This window comes from Protopterus annectens, chromosome 8.part1, assembly GCF_019279795.1.
Source record: "Protopterus annectens isolate FY-2018-M chromosome 8.part1, PAN1.0, whole genome shotgun sequence".
NCBI lineage: Eukaryota > Metazoa > Chordata > Ceratodontiformes > Protopteridae > Protopterus > Protopterus annectens.
Genome location: NC_056742.1, coordinates 345717410 through 345744194, shown reverse-complemented (window position 1 = coordinate 345744194; position 26785 = coordinate 345717410). Strand labels below are relative to the sequence as shown.

Sequence of the window (26785 nt, the reverse complement as noted above, 5' to 3'; positions counted from 1 at the left end):
GAGAAGGTTTTCCTGGTGAAGATCATGCATTACCTGATTGTGAATGCATTTCTCTAGGATTTTTGAGAGTGGAGAGAGTATGGCAATTGGTCTGAAGTTGGATATGTCTGAGGAGTTGCCCCCTTTGTGAATGGGTAGAGTAAAGAAATTCTTCCATACAGTGGGGACATAGGATTCAGAAATGGACTGGTTGATTAAGATAGATACAGGATAGGCAAGAGGTTCAGAGGCAATCTGCAGAAAGTAAGAGGGTAGTTTGTCAACAGATGGGGAGCAAGGTTTAAGTTTAGAGAGTAATAACTTTACATAGTTAGTTGATACTGCTTTTAGAAAGAAGGAGTTAGGAGGGTTTGGAAGAGGTATAGAGTTTGTGGGAGTGCTAGTGTTGTTTCTGGGGGGGGGGGGAGAGAATTTATTATGGAGGTTATTGAGTTTATAAAATGATTGTCAAATTTGTTGGCTATGTCTTCAGATGTTGCATTGGGACATGGGTTAGGAGAGGAAGGGTTTCCTGGATGAAGAGTCTGTTTAATACAGCATCAAGAATTTTTTTGGGTCTGATTTAAGAGTAGAGGGAAGATTGGCATAGAAGTTTATTTTGTCATAATGGATGATTTATTTTATTTTATTTCTGAGTTTTTTATATTCCTGAAGAAGAGAAGGGGTCCTAGTTTTAGTCCACATTTCCCAAAATCCTATCCCAGTCTTTCATGAGGGTTCTGGTAGATTTAGTGAGCCAGGGAGCAGTATTAGATTTGATTCTAATCATGCGAAGAGGAGCAAGGGAGTTAAGAATGTTTAGGAATGTAGTGTTGAAGGAGTGGACAGCTTCATCTAAAGGAAGAGTGGTGAGGTAAGACCAGTTAATTTTGGAGAGTTGGTAAATAAAGGAGTTAGGACAGAAATACAAAAGTGAACGGGTGGTAATAAATTTGTTAGTTTTGGTAAGGTGGGGAGTATGTCTGGTTTTGGGCAGTGGTCACTGAGGGCATTTGGAAGGGTTTGGAAGTTATGATACTTTTGAGGGTGGGAGACCAATATCCAGTCAAGAAGAGAGCTAGGTAGATGAGATTTATTAATGTAGGTTGGGGTTGAGATTAGCTGCTCAAACCCATGTAGGTTTATAAAGGAAGAAGTGTTGGGAGCTTGTATTGTAAGCCAATCAATATTTACATCTCCCAATATAATTATTTCATTGTGGATGGTATGTGAGAGGTGAGATAGGATGTTCTCAAGTATGTTAATATTATCACCAGGGGGAATATAGATTGCTGCAACAGTTATGGTGTTGAAACTGTTAAGTCTGAAGTTGGTCAGTAGGAGTTCAGCTGGTGAAAAGGAGGGTAAGTCTAGTGTGGGACTGATTTAGGAGAGACAAGTGGAGTAGAGTATGGAGACTCCTCCTCCTTTTCTTTTAGGTCAATCTAATCTAAGGATATTATAGCCAGGGGGGATGATTTCACTTTTATGCTACATATCAGTTGCTACAGTATCATGCAAGCCAATACTCTAATATTGTTAGTACATTAGCAAGCAACAGTCTTATCACTCATGCAGTTATCAGCATATGTGGAAGAAGTATTCCATAAGAAGATAATTGTTACAGAATACTGTCATGGCACCTGTATGTGCCACACCAAAGCACAGGGATCAATAAACACCACACATTATGGCCAGTTGTGCCATGATAAACTACAGGAGCACAATGCCAAGACAATTTCCAACACTAGCACATGTGCACTGGTCAAGTGGTACCTTCGCTATGTAATGCATTCTGAACTCCTAAGTTCCACCTGCTCATAATTTGCATTCTTGCATTCTGATAGTGACACATGCCTGCAGCAGCACCAGTAGGGTCAGCATACCTCTTTGGGGGAAAGCTAGAGTAAGGGGTGCATGGTCTCTGGACTGGGTGGCCCTTTATTGTAATAGCACAGGGAATGAATATGTACTGGACTAGTGTCCCTTTTTAATTATGTGACTATTTTATTTGGAAATGCTGCATCTCTTCCACTGCTTTACATCTGCCCACAGCTAATAGCTTCTGTTTCTTTGTGGTAACTGGTGCCATACAAAAGTACCAGGTAAACAATATTCACTATTTGTTATGGTACTTGTTTCCCAAATGTGGTATATGCCGTACATTCATATATACATATCCTTTTATTCTCTGTTTTGTACTCTGTGTTTACCCAGTGCTAATTTAGAGGGCCAGGCTGTTTTAATTTCTGAACATGAGTCACATGACAAATAATTTACTTACATCCTGCAAGTCTTTGGTACCTGTTAAAGTGTATTGGATCCTGATTGGATTTAGATACTGTTACTGCATATAGTAATGTAAAGGAAATAATAGCAATGGTACAAATAGTTCTTGGAATACAAATCTGAAAGTATTTGGTAGTATCATGTGTAAGTAACAATCATTTGCTAAAACCCCTTCATAAGAATATAAAAAATAAAGCAGAGCACCTTCAGACTGGACAGCAAAGGGATATAGATGGAATAGTACAACATGTTAGCTGAACTGTTTCATTTATTTATGGCCTTTACAAAGTACATGAAGTACATAAATGCAATAATGTATGACAAATCTTAGAGCCAAAACTATAATATCACTGGTGATTTTTTTCTGTAATAGGAAATCTTACCAATTAATGCCGTTGTTAAGTAACAGAGAGTTTAACATTTGCAGGACCCAGTGAATATTATTGGTATTTTGCACCAAATGTTTGCTTTTATAGTTTGGCAGATTTTTATCATTAAATACAACAATTCATATAAAAATGAATACTGATTCATTGTGACACAGTGTTTCTGTCTAGAATCTGCAAGGATTTAGATAACATTGTGAACTAGAACTGGGACCCTTTTACACTGAATGCCAAACTGAAGTACATAAGATGCAGAACAGGAGGCAAAGAATGGTCATGGGAAAGATAGTTTAGGTCTATAAAAGATTCTCATGAAAATATTTTAAGCTTTAAGATATTGCTGACAACCACATTTTATGTGTCATTTTTAACACCTGGAAGGCATCATAGACTAAACAGCCTAGCATGGCTGCAGCTATTCTATACCACTGATTGGTCACATGCTACCACAAAGTACTATGCAAACCACCTGCACAAATGACCATTTCTGTGCCATTAGCATGCTATAATGCATTTTTCTACTGTTGTTTGAGGAATATAATGAAGTAAGAGCAGAAATGTTGTGTATTCATTGCTTATGTTACTTTTCATATGTCCCACAATCATCATTCAGAATCGGATGTACTGAAATTTAACACAGGATAAAGTCACTATAAAGAAAGATGCTGTGTAAACATTGTGATGCAAGACTTGTTAACTTAATATGTACTTTGGCTGCCATGCAAGGTTACACATCCAAAAATACTGCAAAAATGATAGTTTTGTTCTATGTCTCTATGAAATTAGTAACTATTTTAGATGAAATTCTGCTTTTTCCATCCAGCCTTACTTCCTTTTTTTCAACACAACTTTATTAATTTCAGGTTCAGATGTAACTAAAGACTTTCTTAAAAAAAAACAGCAGGTATAAAGCAGAAATAACTTTCTTGACAAGGAGTATATACAAATGCAACCTCACATGAGCAATGTGCAGCTTTGCCAATTTACTTATGTTCTTTGGGATACAGGAGGAAACCACAGCACCACTGAAAAACATACTCAGTCACGGGGAGAACATGCACATTCTTAACATAAAACAGCATAAAACTGCAATGTCTGAAGTAGCGTACATGTGCGCTTACCTCAGAGGGAAAAGACTTGCCATCAACTGTATGTTCTGAGCCATGGCTGTTCTTTACTCCCCAGTGAAAATGGAATTGCTTCAAGCGGTATGGTACTGCCAAAGGTCCACCACTGATCCCTGAAAAGAAGAAAGACCAAATATATAGCACTCTTGCACTTCCTTTATTCTCCAGCCAAGCAGTAAGCTACTGTTTTGTTACCATTTAATAAGTGTCAGTAAATACATGATCTGATAAAACAAGAAGCCATAACATTGTTGACCCCCCACCAAAAAAAATAGTTTATGGAGCTGAGAAAATTTGTATTTTCTCTTTCTAATTCAGGTATAATAACCTAAAAACAAAACAAAAGAAAGAGAAGGAGAAATGGAGGTGAAGTTTTTGCTACATAATACGGATGTTCTCATGTCTGAGGTGGCTAACGTCATTCACTGTCTTTCTCATACATATAAAGATTTATCTGTATGTATATGGGTTCCACTCACTATGTTAAACTGAATTCATCAGTTTGTTGATTTAGTGAAGTGGATGAGAATTTTGTCAAGAACACTCTTTGCTGAGTGCTACAGTTGTTGAAAACCAGAAGAGTGAGTGCATGTGAGTAAGGTAAATTTAGGTTTGGGATTTTAATACCAAAACATTCAGATACACTGAAACTTTTATCATTAGGGATAAGAGTGTGAGTGAGACAGTTTGTGGGTTAGAGTAAGACCTATGAATGGGACACATTTAGTGTTATGCATGTATGTTTTGTGTGTGTGTGTGTGTGTGTGTGTGTGTGTGTGTGTGTGTGTGTGTGTGTGTGTGTGTGTGTCAGTGTATGTGCTGTGTCTCTGAATGTCTCTGAATGTCTTGTGTAGTGGTAGTGTTACTCAAAGTTTTTTTAAGGTAAGATACAGGGTTAGGGTAAATGTTAGAAGCAGGGGTTATCATGAATTCATTAACTAGTGCAGGGGGTGAAGTACTGAGAGGCCTTTGAGCTTCCTACCAGGTTTTCAATGTTGACATATTTCTATACAAATATATCTAAACCTTTTTGTCTGACTTGGTACAATCTTAGAGATAATATATTAAGAGGCTAGGGGTACAAGAGCAATCCCCCCAAAAAAATTGGGTTTATGGGGTACAGCCTCCAAGCAAAAACATCTCTTATGTACAAGGTTGGATTTCTATCCCCAACAGTCAAATGAGGCAAAAGGACATTGTAGTAAAGAAAGTGTACTGCAGGAATTTATTCATGGGTAAACAAAAGTAGTACTATCTGTACTAACATTAAGTTAACTAAAATGATAACTAAACTATAAAACTAACAAATCCTAACCAAATCCATAACACACTTTTGGAAAGGTATTCCTAATGAGTTTATTTCTCCTATAAGTGCAGGCACACATTAAAACTACAGTAAATAAAATTGTTTTAAAGTATTGGAAATTGTCTTGCATGTTAAACACTAAGCACTTGTAATGAGCATAAGTCTGGGATATTTCTTTGAAAATAAAGTTACCAAAGCCATCATAAGCATGTGCAAATACCCAAGAATGAAAACCATTTTCTTGAAAGACAGAATCATCCGAAATGCACAAAAGCAATAATATATAAAGTTATTCACAATGCCTCATATGAAAGGTACAATATAACCATGAACTTTACGCAGAATAAACTTTGTACTAACCTGAATCCCAGCATTAAAGCTAAATCTAAATCTGAAGCAATCACTAAACACAACCCTAAACCTAGCTCAACCCAAACCAAAGTTTTACTCCAAAACCAAAACTTAGCTAACTCTGAATCCATTGACTTGTACAAGTATTATAACAAACAAATCATGGGGAGGGTGGCTTAATGACTAAGGTGCTTGCCTTACAAGCACAAGGTGCAGAGTTTGAGTCTCACAAGGGATAATTGGCTAGGCTTAAAATGGCTCACAAGGGCAGTTAATTTAGTACTAAAGTATAAACCTAAATGGCATTTTCTTCACAGTACTACCAGATTAAATGGCAGTTAAGAATACTCACTGGCACAAATCATATTTGACCAAAAGGACTCTACCAACTTGGTTTTGGCCATCAACTATTCATAGAGCTATATACCTTGATCCATATTTTGTGATGACTAAAGAACCCTAGGAAGGACTGTTGACACTAAGGAGTACTTTAAATAATGGCTGTTATATTGCTAGATACTTTCCAGAAGACAATCATTTCATTTTGATTTGAAGGGTAAGCATCATATAAACATTTCCACTTTATACTAGAGATTCTGACATTCTATGCAGTGTTTTTATATCAGAATTATGTTAAATGTAGGAATACTCTCTATGAGTGTGTTGGAAATAACTACGTATAGAAACAAACTGATTGATGGCGAGGGCAAGTGGTTTTCATCGTCTGAACCAAAATAACTGCTCTTCTTCCTGGAAATCACATTGACATAAGCATTTTTAATAATCATAAATCAAGAAACAGGTAGACGTCCCTGATTAGCTTTAAGAGGAATTAAAGCCTCATTAGTCTCCATTTCATTAAAATGCAGACAGTGAACAGGAAATATATAGGCTTAGTAAACCTCCACTACATTTTCACTATTGATAATGAATGCAGTTCTGTAAAGTTAAAGATTTTCATTGTTCATTTTATCTCAGTTATATGTTAAGTGTATTTGTACCAGTTTTTAATTAATTGCTTAGTTCTAAGGTAGTTCTAAATATGCACAAAATGTCACTCCAACTTACTCCGTTTGTATTTCAAAGATTCCCTGAGGTGTCCCTCACAGTTAGTTTATACACAGTGGCTTAGCGTGATTCTCCTCCTTGTGTCTGGCTCCTTCTGTCAGAATATATATCAAAGCTAATCAGATTCATAGATTGTTACTAAGCTGATGACTTGGGGGGGGGGGCTTTCTAAGCCTACCAAAGCTTTCCTGAAAGAATAATGCCATCCTGTATCCAAACAGGACATTGAGGGCCAGGTATTTATACGCCACCTTTGTCCATAAGGGACAAGGGTTCCAGGCCTGGTGTAAATTTCCTGTTCCCCATCCACTGTTCTAGGTTGTGCTTAAATTGGCTAACAGACAAACTAAGCTTCACATGGCTGGGAAGCCTGTTCCATAGGAGGGGCAGTGTCTGGAACACATATCTGACTTTCCAGTATGTTCTGTTTAAGTCACAGACAAAATTCAGGTCCCTAGACCTTGTATTTCTGGTACTGTCTGACTTACGAATATGCTAAATACTAAATAGGAGATTTTTGGCAGCAACAAATTTAAAAGTGCCTACCACAAGAAAAAATGAGTATGTACATTCCTGACAAAGGTAAACAGTTTAGTTAGTCTAGAGCACAACATTTGTATGTTATACAAATCAGGATGGCAACATACAAAGGGATTAGTAACTTGCAAAGGCTTTAGAGATTGTATAGGCAAGGTACCTGCCACCTAAAATAAGAGAAAAAAATGCAAAGTTATACATAATAGATAAGAGAATCATGCAGCTGAAATATAGCAAAGGAAATATTTACAAGTCAGGTTATAATTTTCATGGCATAAAAGGACATGTATCTTAAGTACTATAGTCTATATCCTCAAGCCTTAAATACAGAATGAAGTCTCCTACATAAAAAGTTAACTAGAGGTTGTTATGCAACATGTAAGAATTTATTTTTTTGCTATTGATAATAAGGTGCTCATTTCACTGTGTTCTGTGCAGTGTTAAATACCACACCTGAGTAAACTATGGTACACAACAACAAAAGCATTTGAATGGAAGCATTACAATTTACAAATTTACAAACTATGATTTGCAAATGTACCATGTTATACTATATCACCGCCTTTTCCCCACAGGCAATTTATTCAAAATATTCACATTTTCAATTGTTTCACATCCTGATAAATTGTGTTACTGGTATGTAAATGGATTTTGTACTATCACCAAGGTGCAGTGCAGCACAATTGTATTGCCCCCTTACCTAACAACCATACCCGCAGAGATCTGACCGTGGTGCAGCAGTCACACAGGCAGCCATCAGGGTATTTTATTTTATATGTCCTAGCCTTCCCCATATTTACTTGAAAGTACCTCTGATGTGGGTATGCAGAGAGAACAGCATAAGAATGTCACTTGCTTCTCTGAATGATGTAACGCCACAAGTAGTCCTGCTTCTCTGAGGACTCTGATCTCTGCTGTGGATTCAGTAATGGGAAACATACCCTCCCCCAAGATATACTCCACCCCCACTTTAACCATTTTCTGGATGATATGTACTAACTATGATAATAAATATCTTTCAATTTTTTCACCAACCTAAAAATAAAGATTGTGTATAAATTATTAGAAAATTAGGCATTTATTTGAATTATCCTTTGTTGACAAGGTTAGTCCCACTAGGCTAGTGGCCTTTTTGGGGTGGGAACCAAGGTGGTATTTATACTGTTAGGGGAAATTTGGCCAGGGCATTAGGGAACTCCCTACTCTTTTCAGTAAGTGCCATGGAATCATTTACATCCACCTGAGCTACCAGCAATTCAAGCAGATAGGACTTTTTTAATACATACCATTTCTTTTAAACATGCTACAATATCATTATAAATCTGCTACATTTCTGGAGCACCAATTAAGACATAAAATACAGAAATGTACATCAGCTTCTTTTTGATACAAGAAAAACATATACTGGTGTACTTGTGTACTACTATTTTGTAATGTTGGGAATAATACCTTAATTTATACATTGAATGATCTGCAAATTATTTAGATTTTTAGAGTACTGGTTTGTAAATTAGATTTTCAGTGTATGACAGCCCAAAGGTTATCAATTTTAGGAACTGCTTTTTGAAGAATATTACAATCTCTAGGACACAGTATGGGAATAAAGATGTTCTTCCATTTCACAATTCATAGGATCATAGGATCATAGGAGATTACTAGGCTAATGACCATATGACCCTTTCAAGCCTAGCCAAGTTGTATCCTTATTTCCATGATCAGCACCTATCACCCCTCGCCAAGAGAGACACAGGTGGAACCCCAGGGTGAATTTACAGTTACTCATCCAATCGTTCAGATTGCGTTTGAAGAGGGCCAATGAGGTGCTCTGCTTGACATAAAGTGGGAGTCTGTTCCAAAGGTGTGGTAACCTCTGGGAGACAAATCTGTCCCTCCAGCAGGTTCTATTCATGTCACATACCAAGTTAAGATCTTTAGTGCGAGTAATCCGTGTACCATTTGACTTACAGATATGCAGCATTTCCAATAAAGCAGGGTCAAAGGCTGCCTTATATACAAGGCAGAGATCACCTCTGAGTAGTCTGCATGAAATAGAATAAAGTGACAGTGATTTCAGATGATCCTCATAGGACAGAAGCTGAAGACCTTGAATTATCCTTATGAGGAACCTTTGTGGTCTCTCCATTTGCTGCAGGTGCTTGGAAAGGTGCATACCAAAAGGGACAATGTACTCCATTATTGGTCTGATTAGGGAAGAGTACAGAGAGGTTATAACTTCTTTTTCTCTGGAGGCAATCCCCTTACTTATGAGATAAGCAATATAAAATGCCACTCTTACCACTGTGGAGACACGGTGATCAAAGGTAAGGTTGCTGTCAACCTGTGCATCCAGGTCTCTTACCACTGAATGTGTACTTAGGGTGTTGTTATTGATGTGGTAGCTAGCAGGAAAATGGCTCTTACTGAAAGGGATAATAACACATTTTTGCATTGAGTTTAAGGCCATGAGTCTGGCACCAATCATTTGTTTGTTTAAGACCCTCTTGTATGATGTTGACATTGTTTGGAGATTCTATGACCACACCCAGTTTGTAGTCATCAGCAAACTTTGTCAGCCACAGACCTTTAGTTTTAGCTTGCACATTGGAGAAATAGATTCCAAACAGTAGAGGTCTCACGAGTGATCCCTGTGGAACACCACTGATTATCAGGTCTGCTGTTGGAGGTGGATTCCCTTTTTTGACTATATGGTTCTATCAGTGAGCCCAGTTAGCGACCCATCTAATGGCATAAGTGTAATACCTAGCTGTGTGAGTTTTCAATGATGCCTGAGTGGGGGATAGTGTCAAAAGCCTTGGCTAAGTCAAGGTAGGCTGTATGCACAGATTTCCCCTCATCAAGGGCCTTTGTGACTGTCTCAAAGAAGTCCACCAGGTTTAACAGGCATGATCTCCCTTTGACAAATCCAAATTAAGTAGGGTCAAGTGTTTGGAGAGTACCTATATCTTTGTTGATAAGGTCCATGATGATACGCTCCATGGCCTTGCAGATAAGGCTAGTCAAGCTAATAGGTCTATAGTTCCCAGGGTCAGTGGAAGCACTACCTTTGTGCAAGGGGATAATGCTGGACTTTTTGCATTCAGCTGGGATGAAGCTGGTGCTTAGACTGTGACTGAAAAGAGTACTCAATGGTGTTACTACTTCTTGTTTGAGCCCATGTAGGATGCAGCCTGGGATGTTATCAGTTCCCATCAATGCTGTGTTTTTGACCTTAGAGAGGGTGTTCACAACCTGATCTTAAGAGATACAAGGTAGAGGACAGGTGGTAGAGATGTCATGGAGTACATGTGGTGGGGACAGGGGAGTGAAGTTTTCACAGAACCTGTCAGCTAACAGGTTAGCAATGTCCACAGGCTCAGTATATGTGGTATCATTAACTACCAGTTCTGCACAAATCTGGGCCTTTCCTTTTAGGTTACAGATATAAAAAAGAATGCCTTCTGGTTATCCTTAGTTGAAGAAGCTAATTTGGATTCGTAGTTAGCTATGGAGGACTTGACAAGAAGTCTCATTTTCTTGTTTAAGCTGAGGAGGGAGTGTTTCCAGTTTATGGCTCGCTCCCTCTTACTCTTAGACAGCAATTTCTTCCTCTTATTATAAAGCCTGTTTATGGCAGTTGTCCACCAGGCAGGTTTGCTCTTCCTTGAGAAGCATGGTCCTATCTGGTACGGCCAAGTCAATGCAGTTATACAAGTGTTTATATCAAGCATTTGTATAGAACTCTGCATAGTTGCCAGTTCCATCTGAGGGAGGAGGTGCAGTGAAGCTATTTACACCATCCCATAAGAGGTTATAATTCTGCTTTGGAAAATATTTTTTTTTAGTTTAGTTGCTGCTGGGAAGGGTCAATTGTGATAGTTACTTCAAATGAGACTGATTTGTGGTCAGATCTCCACTAGGAAAGACCTCACAGTGGGGGTGCTACAGTGGTCCCCCATATTGGTAAGCACAAGATCCAGGATGTTGGCACCCCTTGTGAGGGTGTCATCCAGCTGGTCTAGAGCACTGGAATTAATGAAGTCGAGGAACCTTTGGGCAAGTGAGTTTGCACACGAGTAATTTACCCAGTCAATGCATGAGTAATTAAGTCACCCAAAACCATGGTGTTTGGATGTATCTTGATAAATTCAAGTAGATCCAAATAGTCAGAGTGAGTGCCCTGATTCATGAAGAGGGTCCTGTAGCTGGCAATGACTTGAATAGATGTTTTACCAACAGTTAATTGCAGCTGAAGTATTTTCAAGGAATTATGCTGTCTAACCAATCTGGAGATGTATTTATCTTTAATGAGTATTGATACACCTCCTCCTTTAGTTTTCATGCCTTCAGTTTCTGGTCTGAACATGTGGAAGGAGGTGTAGCCCAATATGGCTGGGGTACCCTCCACAACCTTGAACCAGGTCTCTGTGCACAAATGTCTATGTCTTCCAAGGTGAGGACTGCTTCCAGTGAGTGCAGTTTCATGTTTAGACTCCTAAACTTTTGCAATGTAACCTTGAGGTTGATTTTAGATGGAGTTTTGACATTGGGAATTTTGTCCTTGAGACACTGAATAAAAAAGGCACTATGGGGGTGGCAAAGGCCTTGGCTAGTAGCCGAAATGCTAGAGGTGAAAGATTAAGACCATCTCTGGCAAAGCATCAAGGTCTGTCGATTATGTCATCCCAGGCTGACAGATACTGTATCCCCTTAGAATGACACTAGAAACTAGGCCAGTTTTTGAAGTCAATCATTTTCTGTTTGTACTGAGATATCATCCTAGGTGAAGGTAAAATATTGCTTAAGGCTAGGGACATACCAGCCTGAGACATAGTCCAAAAGCTCAGTCATGTCTCTCTTCATATAGTCCAGAGAGATACGTCTCAAGTCGTTCACACTAACATGGACTATGACCGAGTATTCATTATAATAGGAATCCCCTGCCAAGGGCGGCCTGACATCTGGCCAGTATTCCAAAGCATTTAGGTTGCTGTAAGGTACTGCATATGTCACATGTATGCTCCTCACATAATGTAGGGCATAAAGGTGACATCCGGATGTACCATCCTCTGAACTTCTTTACCACCAGTCCAAACACCATCTCTTGATTATCAGTCTGAATGTCCGCTAGTTCACCAAGTCATTTCAGATTGGTGGCCTATTGGGGTTTTTTGGTCTTATCTTTTTTTGTATTGCTTATGGGGTTTCATGCCATCCAGGAATGGTAAATGCCAGTGTGAGAGACAGATTCCCCATAAAGATCATCACAAACAGTGCTTATTTTGTCTCAGTGCTTCCCACAACTATGCTTCCTGTTCCATTTGTCAGGCCATTCTTCCTAAAACTCTCCGTTAGTTAGCTTTCCTCTTTGGCCTTGTATTTGAATAACCAATGTCTTAAGCTTTCAGCAAAAGCTTAAGTGAAAGGAACTTCCCACTCTGAGGGTCAGCCATCCATGAAGAAGAAGGCCAGGAAATCTAGGTCCAATTCTTCCACTGTTCCACCTCCAACAGATGTCTCTCACAAGGCAAGTGAAAGCCTGGTGGATTGCCTGGCTCCGCTGTTGGATTCTTCTGCAGCTACCATTTCTGAGGCCAGTGTGGATCCAACTTTACACACGTCCTTGGAGGCCTTTCAGATATCCACTTTGGACGTTCAGGGGGAACCGTGGCTGATTATTTCCTAGGGGCCTGGGGTGTTCCTCAGATTTTGATTACACAGGAAGTCCAGACTACAATTATTAAATGCCATCTGGGTTCTGAGCCTTCTAAATTTTATAAGGTGGACGTCCCTTTGAAGAAAAAGCAAAAGATTAAGCATTTTTCTCCAGATCCTAAGGACCTGCAGATTGAATGGCAGAATTTCACTCAGAGGTTGTTTAATGCCCTGATGGCTTTGAAACCTCCTCATAGAGTTTCTGTTCCAGATCCCCCTTGGTCCTCTACTCCTCTCAAAAGGACTAGGGAACAGCATTCCTATGAAGAAGAGGTGGATTCATATGAGGAATCCAGAATCCCTTCATTATTCATCTCAGATTCCCCTTCATTTAAACGATGGGTCTGAGGTGTGTACAAGTCCTGACACTCCATTTGAGGAAATTTCTTTTGTGGACATAATCTCCAGAATGACGGAGTTCTTTAAATGGAATTGTGCTTAGGTTTTTAAGGCACAGAAAAGGTATTACAAATTTGCAAATGGACTTGCTGAGACCTTCTGTTGTTCCTCCTGTTTTGGCTGCTTTGTTGGATGCCTTTTCTACTGCATCTAAGGCTGCTGATTCCTAGCCCCTGCTCCCAAGAAACCTGGTTTTATAGGGTACCTGACGGAAGCAAATTTCTCAATAGGTGTCCTTCAGCTGACCCTTCTGTGGTGGCTGTGGCATCTGACAAGCCATCTCAGTTGCTGCCTTCTACTAAGTTACTTCCTTCTGATAAAGACAGCAGAACTATGGAAAAGTTAGGTAAGAAGGTTTATACCTCTGCTACTTTAGCTTTTAGGACTGTCAGTTATCAGATCCTTATGTCCAGATACATTTTGGCTTTTCTTTCTCAGTCCTGTCAGGTAATTTTTGATCTCCTGGACTCTGAAGGGAAGACTTCTGCTCTTTCCCTGTTAAGGACTTCTTCTCAGGTGACTCCCATTCCATTACATGTAGTTATGATGCAGAAGATGCTTCTTCTAGGGCTGCTACCTTTGGTTCTATGATGAGGAGGTATTCCTGGCTTCGATTTCAACCTTTGCCTGATGATATTAAGGCTATGTTGATGGATACTCCTCTGGACAACAAATACTTGTTTTGGTGAAGCTGCTTCTGATTTGTTTAAGTCTCTTCAGGATAAGGGCAAGGGCTTACAGGAACTTAAACATCTTTTTGTTTCTCCAGTGCCTAAATTTCAGAGAAATTACCTTAATAAGCCACTCTTTGTTCATAGGCAGTCTCACCCTCCCCTCAAGGGTAAAAAGGGTGGGAAGCAGGCTCCTCCTGCTAAAACTACCTAGACTTCTGTGTCATAGAAGTCTCCGTTTCCTGACAAACCAGGTGCTATCTGATGACCCTGTTCTTCTCAGCCAAACTCCTCTTTCTCTTTGTCTTTCCCTTTCTCTTCCTGTTTGGTTAAAGATTACTGAGGACTCCTGGGTTCTGTCCTTTATCCGCCTAGGGTATTACATGGTCTGGAAATCTCTTCCCCTTTTATGGACATTTCTCAGCCCCCTCAGGAGCAGTTGTCTTTCTTTTTATGGGTGTTTCTGCATCTTCTGACTAAGGGAACTATGCAGGAAGTTCTAGTTTCCCAAAGGAGGAAGAGGTGTTTACTCCAGAATGTTTTTGGTGCCAAGGAAAGAGGGCACTTGGAGACCTATTCTGGACCTCTGTCATCTAAGCAGCTTTCTGAAGGTCCCCTCTTTTTGAATGTTACCCTTTCAGACTTTGTCTCCTCTATTGCCTCCTCAGGCTTATCTGATGTCTCTGGACCTCAACGATGCCTATCTTCATATCCCTATTCATCCCCTTTTCAAGAAGTTTTTACATTTCTCTGTTGCTTCCTGGCATTTCAAGTTCTCTGCTTTGCCCTTTGGCCTTTCTACTGCTCCCCGGGTATTCACCAAATGCCTCACTCCTTATGATTGCTTTTTGCAGACTAAGGGGAATCCAAGTCTTTTTCTACTTGGACAACCTCCTGTTTCAGGCATCCTCACCACAGATTTCGTTGCAAAATCTCCATTTTGCCATTTCCCTTCTGCAGCACCTAGGGTTCACTATAAATTTCAAAAAGTGCTTTCTGATTCCTTCTCAGAATCATGTTTTTCTGTGGTGCAGGATCCAGACTGTTCCTATGCTGGCATCCCTGCCTCCTCCCAATGCCCTGACTCTCATTTCCTTCTTTCAATTCCTTCTTCCTCTGAGAAGCCAGAGAATTTCTGAGAGCTCTGGGGTTCATGGATTCAACCATTCCTATACTCCCTTTTGCCAAACTCTACATAAAAAAACATCAGTGGTTCCTACAATCAGTCTGGCTTCAGCATTCCTATCCCCTCATATTCTTAGTTCCTCTTTTTCCATGTTTCAAGCAGGAACTTCAATGGTGGATTCAGCAGCTGACTCTCAATCCAGGGCTCCCTTTTCATCATCCTCTTCCCTCTCAGGAGCTGTTCACAGATGCTTCAGATGTGGGGTGGGGAGCAGCATTCAGCTCCCTAAAGGTGCAGGGAGTCTGGTTGCCTCTTCAACAGAAAGACCATATCAACATCAAAGAGATGAGAGCTCTCCTTCTGGCTGTTCAAACCTTTCATCCTCTGTTCTCCCCAGGTCCTCTCAAGGTATTCACAGACAATACTACAGTGATGTGGTATATCAGCAAATGAGGGAGGAGGAATGAAGGTCTTATCTTGTATGCCGGTTAGCTCTCTTAGTGTGGGAACTTGCTATCAGATGTCAAGTGACACTTCAAGCAGTTTACATTCCCTCAGGTCAAAACTTTGTGGCAGACTCTATGAGCAGGTCCATAACTCAATCCCATGAATGGATGCTTCACAGGGATATGTTGCTGGACATTGTACACCAGTGGGGTACTCCTCAAATGGATCTTTTTGTCTCCCCCTCCAAACAGACAACCTCCTCTAGTTTGTTCCAGAATCCCAGGTCCTCTGATTTGGAAGGTGGTTGCCCTATTTTTTTTTTTTTTTTTTTAGGAACGGGATGTTTCTTTATGCCTTTCCTTCCCCTCATTCTAAAAGTCCTGTTCAAAATACTGCAGGATGCTCGCAAATTCTTTTTGTTAATTCGCTTTTGCCTGAGACAGCATTTAGCAAAGGGCAATTATCACAAGTTACCTCATAGGGTGGACCTACTCACACAAGACAAGAGATCTCTCATTCATTCCCACTTGTCCACTTTTCAACTGATAGTGTGGGTGATAGGATTTTGATTTCGCATAGACACTTTTTTCCTGAGGATGTGTTAGTGTCCTGCAAGAGACCAGGAAGACCACAGCTAGGAAATCCTACTTATCCAAATGGAAGAGGTTTTCTGTTTCGTGTCTTCCTTATAATCCTGATCCACTTTCTGTGGATGTTCCTTTGGTTCTATCTTATCTGTCTGAACTGCTCAATGTTGGATTGGCTTATTCTTCGGTTACATCCCACGTATCAGCTATCTCTGCTTGTCTGTCTTTATCACCTCATTTAGTTTCTATATTTAAAGCTAAACAATTCCTTAAAGGCATCCTACATATTAGGCCTCCTAGGAAGCCTGTCCCTCCTCCCTGGGATCTTAATTTTGTTTTAGAAAAACTGACCCAGGCTCCTTTGAGCCTGCAGCTTCAGCTTCCTTGCAACATTGCTCTTGGAAGACTGTACTTTTGTTAGCCCTCACTTCTACCAGACTGGTGTCTGAGCTTCAAGCCCTTATGGCTTGTCCTCCTTTTTTGGTGTTTCATAAGGACAGGGTGTCCCTTTGTACTAATCCTTCTTTTATGCCCAAGGTGGTGAATGAGTTGTCCCTTAATTGGTCTATTCATTTGCCCACTTTTTCTTCTTTCTCCGCAATCTGCCAGTGAGAAGTTGCTGCACATGTTGAACATGTATAGACAACTCAGATTTTATTTGGATAAGACTAATACTTTTCGTAAATCTGAGCAGCTCTTTGTTTCCTTTCATCCTAAATCCTTAGGATTGGCTGTGCCCAAGCAGACTTCTTCTGCTTGGATTTCTAAAGCCATTTCTTTTTGTTTTTTTGTTATTCCTTTCATGGTAAGAGCCTTCCTTCTTCTGTTAAGGCTCATTCCGCTAGAGCTGTGGCTTCTTCTTGTGCTTTTTTCAAGGGTTTAGATACTAACTGTATTCTTGTGGCAGCTACCTGGATTTCTGGGCATACATTTACCAAGCACTATAAGTTGGATGGAATTTCCAGAGCTAGAGCTGGTTTTGCTAGGCCCAACTTTCATGGGCTCCTAGAGAGCTCTGCTGGCCCTTCTGCCTCCCTTTCTTCTTCCTGAGCTTTGGCATTCTCCCTATTGTAATGAAAACTGCAACAGTAAAATGGAAGGATGTAGTACAGTTGCATAAGATCTTGCCATAATGGTAGATGCCCTTCTCTTCACTGTTGCAGTATTCACTCCCTCCCACCTCCCCCCTTGTCCTTTTGTCTTCTGGATGTACTGATTTCCTCTCTACTCCTTAAAACTAGTGTTCCTACTGGAGCTCTCAGTTCTGAGGATGGTACATCCAGATGTCACCTTTATGCCCTACATTACATGGGTAGCATATTTGTGATGTATGGTGTCCTTAGAGCAGCCTAGAGGCTTTGGTATACTGGCCAGACATTAGGCTGCCCTTAGCAGGGGGTCCCCATTGTAATGAATACTGCAATATTGAAGAGAAGGGTCTATATTAGCATGTTGACAGGACAAAAAATCGAACGCCCTTACGTCAACACATATTGAACAAAATGTTACTATCTCAAATGGCCAGAACAGCGATTTTTTTCCCAGGGAAAAAAATCTCTGGGCCAACAACAAAAAAACAAACAAACCAACAGACAAAATAAAGTGGGGGCTTCACCCCGCCACACCTCCCCTACTTAAATATACCAACTTCGAGATCACACTACAATGGAGGAAATGGCAAATTCCCAACAATGGCCCAGCGACTTGTTTTCCTGGGAAAAAAATTGCTGGTCTTGCTGTTCGAGATTTAGGCATTTTGGGCTATATGTGTCGACGTAAGGGCATTCGATATTCAGCCCTGTTGACATGCTAATATAGACCCAAAGAGAAGGACATCTACCTTATTGGTAAGATCTTACACAACTGTACTTTCTTTCTTAAAGTTATAAACTGGTAAATGAACTAGAAGGCATAAACTATACAATGTTATCATTCTGTAGATGTTTATAAACTTCTGGACTGTATCTCTCAACTGTCCAGATTTTTGCCTCATATTCTTCGTCTGGTTCTAATAAGATTTGTGGTTTTCTGGGGAATCACTGAGGACTAAAGTCACTTAATAATGATAGGCATTTGAGTTTCAGACTTCATAAGTTCATAGGTTCATAGGTAGGTACTAGGCTATTGGCCCTAGGGCCCATATAAGCCTAGCCACCCAAGAAAATTATTTTTTTGTGCCCCTGTCGAGCAGAGCCACAGAAGTGATCCCCGGGATGAATTTTCTATTTCCCATCCAATCATCAAGATTTTTCTTGAAGAGTGCTAATGAGGAGCTTTGTTTGATATAGATTGGCAGTTTGTTCCAGAGTATGGAAAGTCTCTGGGACAGGAATCCATCCCTCCAGCATGTTCTGTTTATTGTGGTGACAAGGTTTAGGTCCCTAGAGCATGTAGCTCAGAAGGATTGGGATTTCTTTAAGTGGAGCATGTCCAACAGCTCTGGGTTTGACATAGCTTTGTATGTTAGGCAGAGATCACTTCTGAATAGGCGATATGCAACAGAATAAAACTGGAGTTTTTTGAGATGGTCTGAGTAGGGCATCTGTTTGAGGCCGGTAATCCTCTCATACCCTTCAGAAAAATACATGCTAATACAAAATCAAAAATATTTGAAGACTGTCCCTATTTTTGGGACTTTGAACCCCCACCCCACCCCGGCACATTATTTTTGGCTTTGTCCAGAATTCTTGCACTAAGAAGTTGAGCGGTATGACATGGACATTTTGACTACATCTGGCAAAAATCAGTCATAATACATAGAAGAAGGGTTTCTAATCATTTGATAATACTGCAGATCCATCCATCCTCAACCCCTTTTCCCCATTTTGCACAAGGGGACGGAGTGTCACTTCAACAGTGACAATCAGCTCAAGCCAAGGTTTACACCACTAGGTGGCTAGCCCTGCTGCAGTAATTCATCTGTACCTCTCACTCACATGCACACACACACACACACACACACACACACACACACACACACACACACACACACACACAAAAACACACACACTCACACTTGCACCTACATTCAGTTTAGAGTGTCCAAGCCAACTACTGCGTGTCTTTGGAATATAGGAGGAAACCACAGCACCAGGAGAAAACACACACACACACACACACACACACACACACACATATATATATATATATATATATATATATATATATATATATATATATTGAGAGAGAGAGAGTTTTCAAAGTTCTAGGTTTGAGATGAATGCATACAGTTTTCAGTCCTAGAGGAGACTGGTTGCTTAATTCTTTTATTTATTTAACATTTGTTTACAGGATAGTCCGACTGGTCAACAAGTGGTCGTTTTCACTGGAGTCCTGGGGAGAAAACCTCCATACGTTTACAGAGAGAAGAAAAATTTACAAAAGAGACATTACAGAGTAGTAGCATACAGATTGTAGACTTTACAGCAGTTAGTATACAATAAGAGGATTGTGATAAACTGAGATGCTCCCAGCCCAGCTAGCTGGAATTTTGTAAATAATTATATGTCACTTGAAAATATTAATATGATTTATATAGAAATGTGACACTGCCAGCCCAGCTAGATAGACTTTTGTAAATAATTCTACGCCTTAAAAATGTAAAAAGCTATATGCTCTGTACTGAGCTTCAAGACTGTAACCAGAGTGCACCCTGCCGGAGAAGAGCAGACATGTGTATAAACAATATCCCAATGTAAATGTATGTGTTAATGGGAAAGGCTGGAATATACAGAGTTAAGTTGAAAACTTTGGGAAAATAAGTAAAGAGTTTTATGATGTGTATAAAGTTAGTTTATCTCAGCTAAAGAGACAGAATGCTACAGCTGGAGTTTCATTCTATAGTATGGAAACAGAGGCAATTACAGGTTTCCAAGGTAATTGTTTTACAACCTCCAGTTTCAGGAAAGCTTCTAAGAGAGAATTGTCAGCTTCTGAGAGATAAGTATTATTAACAGAGACATGTTTAAAATTGCAAGTTCCTGCTACCCTGGGAAACTAGGCAGAGGTGACAAGAATGATGTAATCTGAGATGATTCAGCAGTAATGTGTATTATTAATTTAAGAACTATCTGAGAGAGTCAATGCATTTTGTATCTTGTTCTAGACCTGTAAACATCCTCTCACCAGCACTTCTTGTCTTGCTCTGTAAGTAAGTTATTTAGAACTTAATTTCTTTTAGAGATAGATAGGAATATAGCAAGAGTAGTTTAGATGCCTTCTGTATTTATGTGAGACTGTCCTGCTATGTTATTTTAAAGTATTTCCTGTGACTGTGAACTCTGTTGTCACTGTGGGAGTTAATGAGTATTGTCTTGTGCTTTTATTATTTATTATGAAATATTTTTAAACCTTTTAATTGTGGCTGGTTTTGCATAGAGACATTTAAGCTCTTAAAGTACTTGCATATGTATTTGGTGATACTGTACAGGCCACTCTAGAATAGCCTTAAATGTTCTGGTCACATTTATCATTTGGATAACAGTAACATTACACAGTAGAACTGGTCACCCTTTGGGAAGGGCTTTAAATAGCTGATAAGTAAGTAGTAGTTGGTGGTAGTGATTACTACCTTTTAGTCTGGGCAGAAGGGGGCATAGCTAGTGAACCTGTGCCAGCCTTCCTCAAGAGTGTCTGTGTGTTGGTATATATATATATATATATATATATATATATATATATATATATAGATATATATATATATCAAATCTCAAAGTGTATGTGTGTCAGCTACTTATTTATTTATTTATGTATTTATTTATTTATTTATTTATTTTACATTTGTTAACCGGGCTAGTCTAACTGGATATATTTCCATTTTCAGCAGAGGCCCGGGGAGAAAAGCTCCACATATAGACAAAGAGGTATAACAATAACAGATTACACTCAGATAGGACGTTGACAATGAAAATAATTACCACAAGAAAAGGAATTTAAATTCCTAGACAATGTAAATAGCAACATGTTAAGGCTTATTACATCTTTTAAAACCAAGAAGAGAAAGTGCAAGACCAAGGAAGAGGAAACAATGATAGATAGAGAGAGCATATTTATAAAAGATATATAGTTTCTGGAATAGAGTCATAGCCATATAGAGGAAAGATATAGGGGAGAGGTCCATAAATGGTAGAGGAAGAGAACTAAGGGAGAAAGCAGGAGGTACAAAAGAATAGGGAGAGAAAAAGAGGGTTAACTAAGGAAATTAACTTTCAATCAGGATTAGAGCAGGGGCACATCCAGTGGCTTTTAAGGTAGATTCTAAGTTTTTGTTTAAACAGAACAGTAGATGCAATGGAAGTAAGTTCGGTAGGAAGTTGATTCCAGTGTTTACCAATGGAATTTGAGAAGAGGGAATCACCAGCTAGGTTATTAGATTTGGTTAAGGTGACTAGCAGTTTATTAGATGATCGGAGTGAGTTCAGATTAGAATAAGGGGTTAAGAGGTTAGAAAGTACAGGTGTGTTATGAGGTTGGTAGAAAGCTCTTTGGACAAACGTGAGTTGGGAAAGAAACAGCATGTTTGTCAGTTCAAGCCAGTGAAGTTGCTGCAGATTCAGACAGTGGTGAGTTCTGAAAGGCTTACCAGTAACAAATCTAGCTATATTGTTGTAAGTCGTAGACAGTTTGGAGAGATTGTTTTCTTGAGGTTAGTATAGATTGGTGAGGCATAGAGAAGAGTGGAAATAAGGTGAGAGTGAGCAAGAGTAACTTTGGCTGGGGAGGTTAAGAAAGTTTTAATTTTATAGACCAAGTTTCCTGTTTACAGATTTAATGGTATTGTTGATATGACAGTCAAAGGAAAGATTGTTGTCAATCGTGACTCCTAGCAGTTTAGTAGTAGAGTCAGGAGATATAAGAGTTCCATTATTAGATAAGATAGTGAAGTCTAATGTAGGGGATCTGGTAGTTGGCCTAAAAAGTAAGAGTTTGGTTTTGCATTTAGGAGGAGGCAACGTTTTAGGAACCAAGTTTCAACTTTGGAAAATACAGTTTGAGTATTAGTTTGTAGTTCAGAAATGGATTTAGCAGAGCAAATTAGTGTGGAGTCATCAGCATATTGTATGCATGTAGCTTGGGGAATAGCTACTTGTAAGTCATTTATAAAGAGGGAGAAAAGAAAGGGTCTGAGAATAGAGCCTTGGGGTACCCGAGTGAAATTGGGAGAAGAGATGAGAGTTTGTTATCCCAGAGGCCTGTTTCCTGTTAGTGAGATAGGATCTAAACCAGTGGACAACCTTAGATTCTAAGGATAGAGATTCAAGAATGTTTAAGAGGAGAGAGTGGTTGACCATGTCAAAGGCTTTGGACAGGTCAATAAAAAGAGCTGAAGACAGGATGTTATTATTGCGATTTTTGTTAATAAAGTCTGTAAAGGAGAGGAGAGCGGTAGTTGTGCTATGAAAAGGCCTAAAGCCATGTTGACAGTTAGAGAGAATGTTATTTGTTATTAAGTGGTTCATTAACTGATGGTGCACACATTTTTCCATGATTTTTGCAAGTGGGGACAAGAGAGCAATGGGCCTATAATTAGAATATTCATAGGAGTTACCTCCTTTATGTAAGGGTATGATGTGAGAAATTTTCCATATGTCAGGTATGGTTGCTTCATTTACAGTTCTATTAATAAGGATGGATATGGGGTAGGCTATTTCAGAGGCTGCTTTTTGAAGGAATTCAGATGGAAGCTGGTCTGCCGAGGGGGTACATGGTTTGAGTTTGTGGATACATTTCTGTATAAAGGTAGTGGAGATGGGTTGAAGCCTAAAGGTTGGTAGATTGAGGGATGTAAGGTCAGGGATACTAGTGTTGTCACTAGAGAGATGGGAGGCTAAGGAATTAATAGTATCAATAAAGAAAGAGTTGAAAGTATTGGCAGTATCAAGGGAGGAATTCTTTTCAGACCGGAAGGGATGGGGTGGTAGTCTGTCCAGGGTGAAGAAGTCTGTTCAGGGTTGACCAGAATTTTTGAGGGTTATTGTGTTTTGCTTGCTGGAGATTACTATAATAATTCTTTTTATCAGAGAAGATAGCTCTTTTGGTACTGTTTCTTAGGTGCCTAAAGGTCTGTTGGTCTATGGGAGATTTGCTGGTTCGCCATTTTTTCCAAGATTTGTTCCTAAGTAACATTTTTTGTCTTGTATCTCTAGATAGCCATGGGGCAGGTTTAGATTTAATTCGGATGGAACGTTTTGGTGCATGATTATCTAGAATTTTTAGGAATGTGGTGTTAAAGTATAGAACAGCTTCTTCAAGAGGAAGTGTCTTAAGTGGGTTCCAGTTGCAGGCACTTAGTTCAGTTTTAAATTGAATAGGGTTGAAGCATTTGAGATCACATAGGGTCTTATACATTGGAGAATTGTTAGAGGCATTTTTTTGTCTTATAATATAGGTTAGATTGTGGTCACTAAAGTCATCGGGTAGCGTTCCGGACTGATAGTTTAGTTGAGGTTTGTTAATGAGAATCCAATCTAGAATACTTTCTTTGTTGTTTGGTTTGTTAATCCTAGTGGGGGTGTTTATTATCTGAGTAAAGCCATGGAGGTTAATATGAGAAGTTGGGTTATTAGTGTTTATTGAGGACCAGTCAAGGTTGAGGTCTCCAAGTATTATGGTTTCTTGTGGGTAGGTGGAAGTAATGCAACTGAGGATGTTTTCTATGGAGGTAGAGTTATTTCCAGGAGGTAGATATATGCAGATAATATAGATTGCTTTTTTAGGGTTTAGTTGTAGCTTTGAGATAAGAAGCTCAGTATTGGTAATGTCCAGTTTATCATAGGGTACTAATGTTAAATTTAGTTCGGTTTTAAATAGTAGTGCCAGGGACACGAAGCACTGGTTGGACAGAGGGGGTGCTGGAGGTTTTGGCTTGACCACTCAGCTGAGATCTTAACCCTATAGCTGTGCCAGTGGGGAGTCTTATTGGGGATCTGCAGAGAGAGAGAAACCAGCCCCAGACTGACTGTGATCTCTGTGTGCTCTTAAGGGTAATTGTACTTTACTGTGTGCTTACTTGTTATCCTGCCAATGTGCACATCCCTCACTGGTGTTAGTGGTGAAGATTGAGACTCCTTGATTACTGGGCCAGTGGACAGGCATCACAAGGATATTACCCCTTTTGGTTGAAAATAGAAGTGTGCAAAATATACAGTGAGAGTAGATACGAACCTGGTAGAGCATTGCAAGATATTTCACAATTGAATAAGAGTATATAAATGTTTAAGTTTCCATATATACATTCAAGCAAATTGATATGTAAGAGCATATATATGTACACATGTACATACACTCATATATAGGTTATTGCTCACACATGGATAGGTATAGTTAGAGCATGTTGTTTGTGTTGTCCGGGACAGATGGGGTGTAGAAATAGTGAGTGGATGAGGTTTCAGGGGGTCAATTACAGTTGCATAGATGGTTGGTGAAGAGGTATGTTTTAAGTAGGCTTTTGAAGGAGGTTGTGTTGCAGTCTGAGGTCAAGGGGAAAGTTGTTCCATATTTTTGCTATTTCATGGGCAAATAGTGATTCCCCAGAGTGGTTTTTGCATGTGATGGTTTTGATTAAGGCTTTGTTGGAGAACCGAACTTGTCTATTTGAATTGTAGAAGTACAGCATGCCAGTCAGGTCAGGGTTTTTCTCAGGATAGTACAGAATTAGATGAGTTAGGCTGAGTTGATGATACCTTAATAGGTTTGGAAATTCAAGCAAGTGCAAGGCTTCTAGGGAAAGGTAGTGGTGGGATCATGATTTGGCACTGATAGCGAATCTAGCCATTTTGTTGTAACAGATGGAAAGTTTGTTGTTAAGGTCAGATTTGTAAAGATTAGTTAGAGTTGGGGATGCATAAGGTAGAGGAGATAGGAGGTGGGTCCTGGCTATTGCAATTTGAGATTCGGTGGTTAGATAACTTTTACAGCGATAGAGGGAACCTAGCTTTTTGTGGACTTTGGTGATGGTTGTTGATATGTGCTTTGTGAATTTGAGTTGCTGGTCAATGGTAACTCCTAGGAGTTTAGCCTCAGTGACGGGTGATTTGGGTTTTGCTGGTGGAGAGTATAGAGAAGGTCAGGTTGTTCATTTTAGTAGAGTGGAATAGCATTAGTTGTGTTTTCTTGGGATTTAGTATGAGTTGTGAGTTAATCTCTTGTGAATTATAGGGAAGTGATAGTCTTTCTTCATTAAAGGTAACAAGACTCAGAACATATTTCTATCTCATTTAACTGGGATTTTGCAACTCCTTTTTTATTATTTAGCCAAGTGACTCTTGAGCTGTCTGCTCATTATGTTAATTTAATTTCAGTAGTCTCTGCCATAAATATCTCATTCATTCATTCCTGCTACATATCACTACAGGATAATATTGTGCAGGCTCGCCTCTTAAACCAATTAAACTTCAACTTCTTTCACATTCATATCTTCATACTGAGGAGCGGCACATTCCATTGCTGACTACTTTAATCCTTTTCTCAGCCTACTTGTAAAAATCTGGATTTAGCAGCATTGTCCTACAAAGTAACTGTAAATAGGTAAAACATAAACATATATGCTTAAAGATAAAACTTATTGAAATGTTTACCAGTTCATTGACTCCTTCACATAAGTAAAACAAAGTTGCACCATCTTACTCATGTGTGCTAACCTTAAACGTAAACCTACCCGTAACACTAACTCTACTCATTGCATTATTAAAAACCTGTTCCTTAACAATACCACTACACCAGGCAAAAGGACACAGAATACAGACAACACAAAACATGCAAAACACTGACTCTATCCCCTTAACTAACCCTCACTCTAACCCTAACCTACAAACATATGTATATTTAGACCTGCTGCTATAACACTGTCTTGCACATCTTCACAACCACCACTTTTTCATTACAATTTTCTTGCACACTCCTACTTACCTAAACAATTTCCCTGCATATTCCTGCTTACCTACACTATATAAAACTACATTCAACCATATATGATTCACACAAATGAGCATTCGCTCATTTGTGCATTCTCTCTTTTTTACACTAAAGGAAATCTTTCTACCAAACATGATTAAGGTGTGTTAATTGGTTCTATTTTCTTATACTGAAAAAGGCTCCCTATAACTGTTCATCATGATCTTTTACTGCATACGTTTTTCAAATGAACTTATACACGGTTCAAGAGATATCATTTTAAAACAACAGTGACAGTACTAGGACAGCATGGCCATTCAAAGACAGGATTTCTAACTAGGAGTACTTCAAGCATCTGCTCTAAGATCACTTCTATTTTCATTACTCAGAAATACTATATAATGAGACATACCTAATTTAAATTTTACTGTGTGTGCTGATGAAATTGAGCCTCATTGCAAAAGACTTGCTTTCATTGCAGTGACAAACTCTGGTGTAAACCTGCCCCAATTCAGGGGGTTGGGGGGCTGGCATAAGGGAGTAGGGGCATAAGGGGGTTGGGGCTTGGCATAATAGTTAAATGTTTACCTCATATACACAAGGCGCATGGTTTGATTCTCACTGAAATTGATTGGGAAATTGACTATGCTTAAAATGGTTGGCAAGTGCAGCTATCATAGTACTTCCCTACGAACCTATGAACCTTTTAAGACTTTCTCTTGATGTCAGTGAATAATTACATCGAGAGAAAGTCTTATACAATCTGGTACCCAATGTAAGCCTAGTAACATAGAAAATACATTAAAAAGGTCTAAGGGTAATTATGACATGATCATTGTTCACACTGAAGTGAATAATCTAAAAAGGTCCTCCCTTGGGGATTTGCAACAAGATATGGAATTGCCAAAC

At 39.3% G+C, this 26785-nt stretch overlaps 1 protein-coding gene across 1 annotated transcript in view; it reads right to left on the bottom strand.

Annotated features, from left to right (window-relative positions):
- The window catches only part of CA7 (carbonic anhydrase 7), a 397617-nt gene that overhangs the window by 161731 nt on the left and 209101 nt on the right, over positions 1 to 26785 (bottom strand). The window contains exon 3 of the mRNA XM_044081917.1: positions 3776 to 3894. Within this exon, the coding sequence (XP_043937852.1) occupies positions 3776 to 3894 (119 nt within the window). The remainder of the gene's footprint in view (positions 1 to 3775; positions 3895 to 26785) is intronic.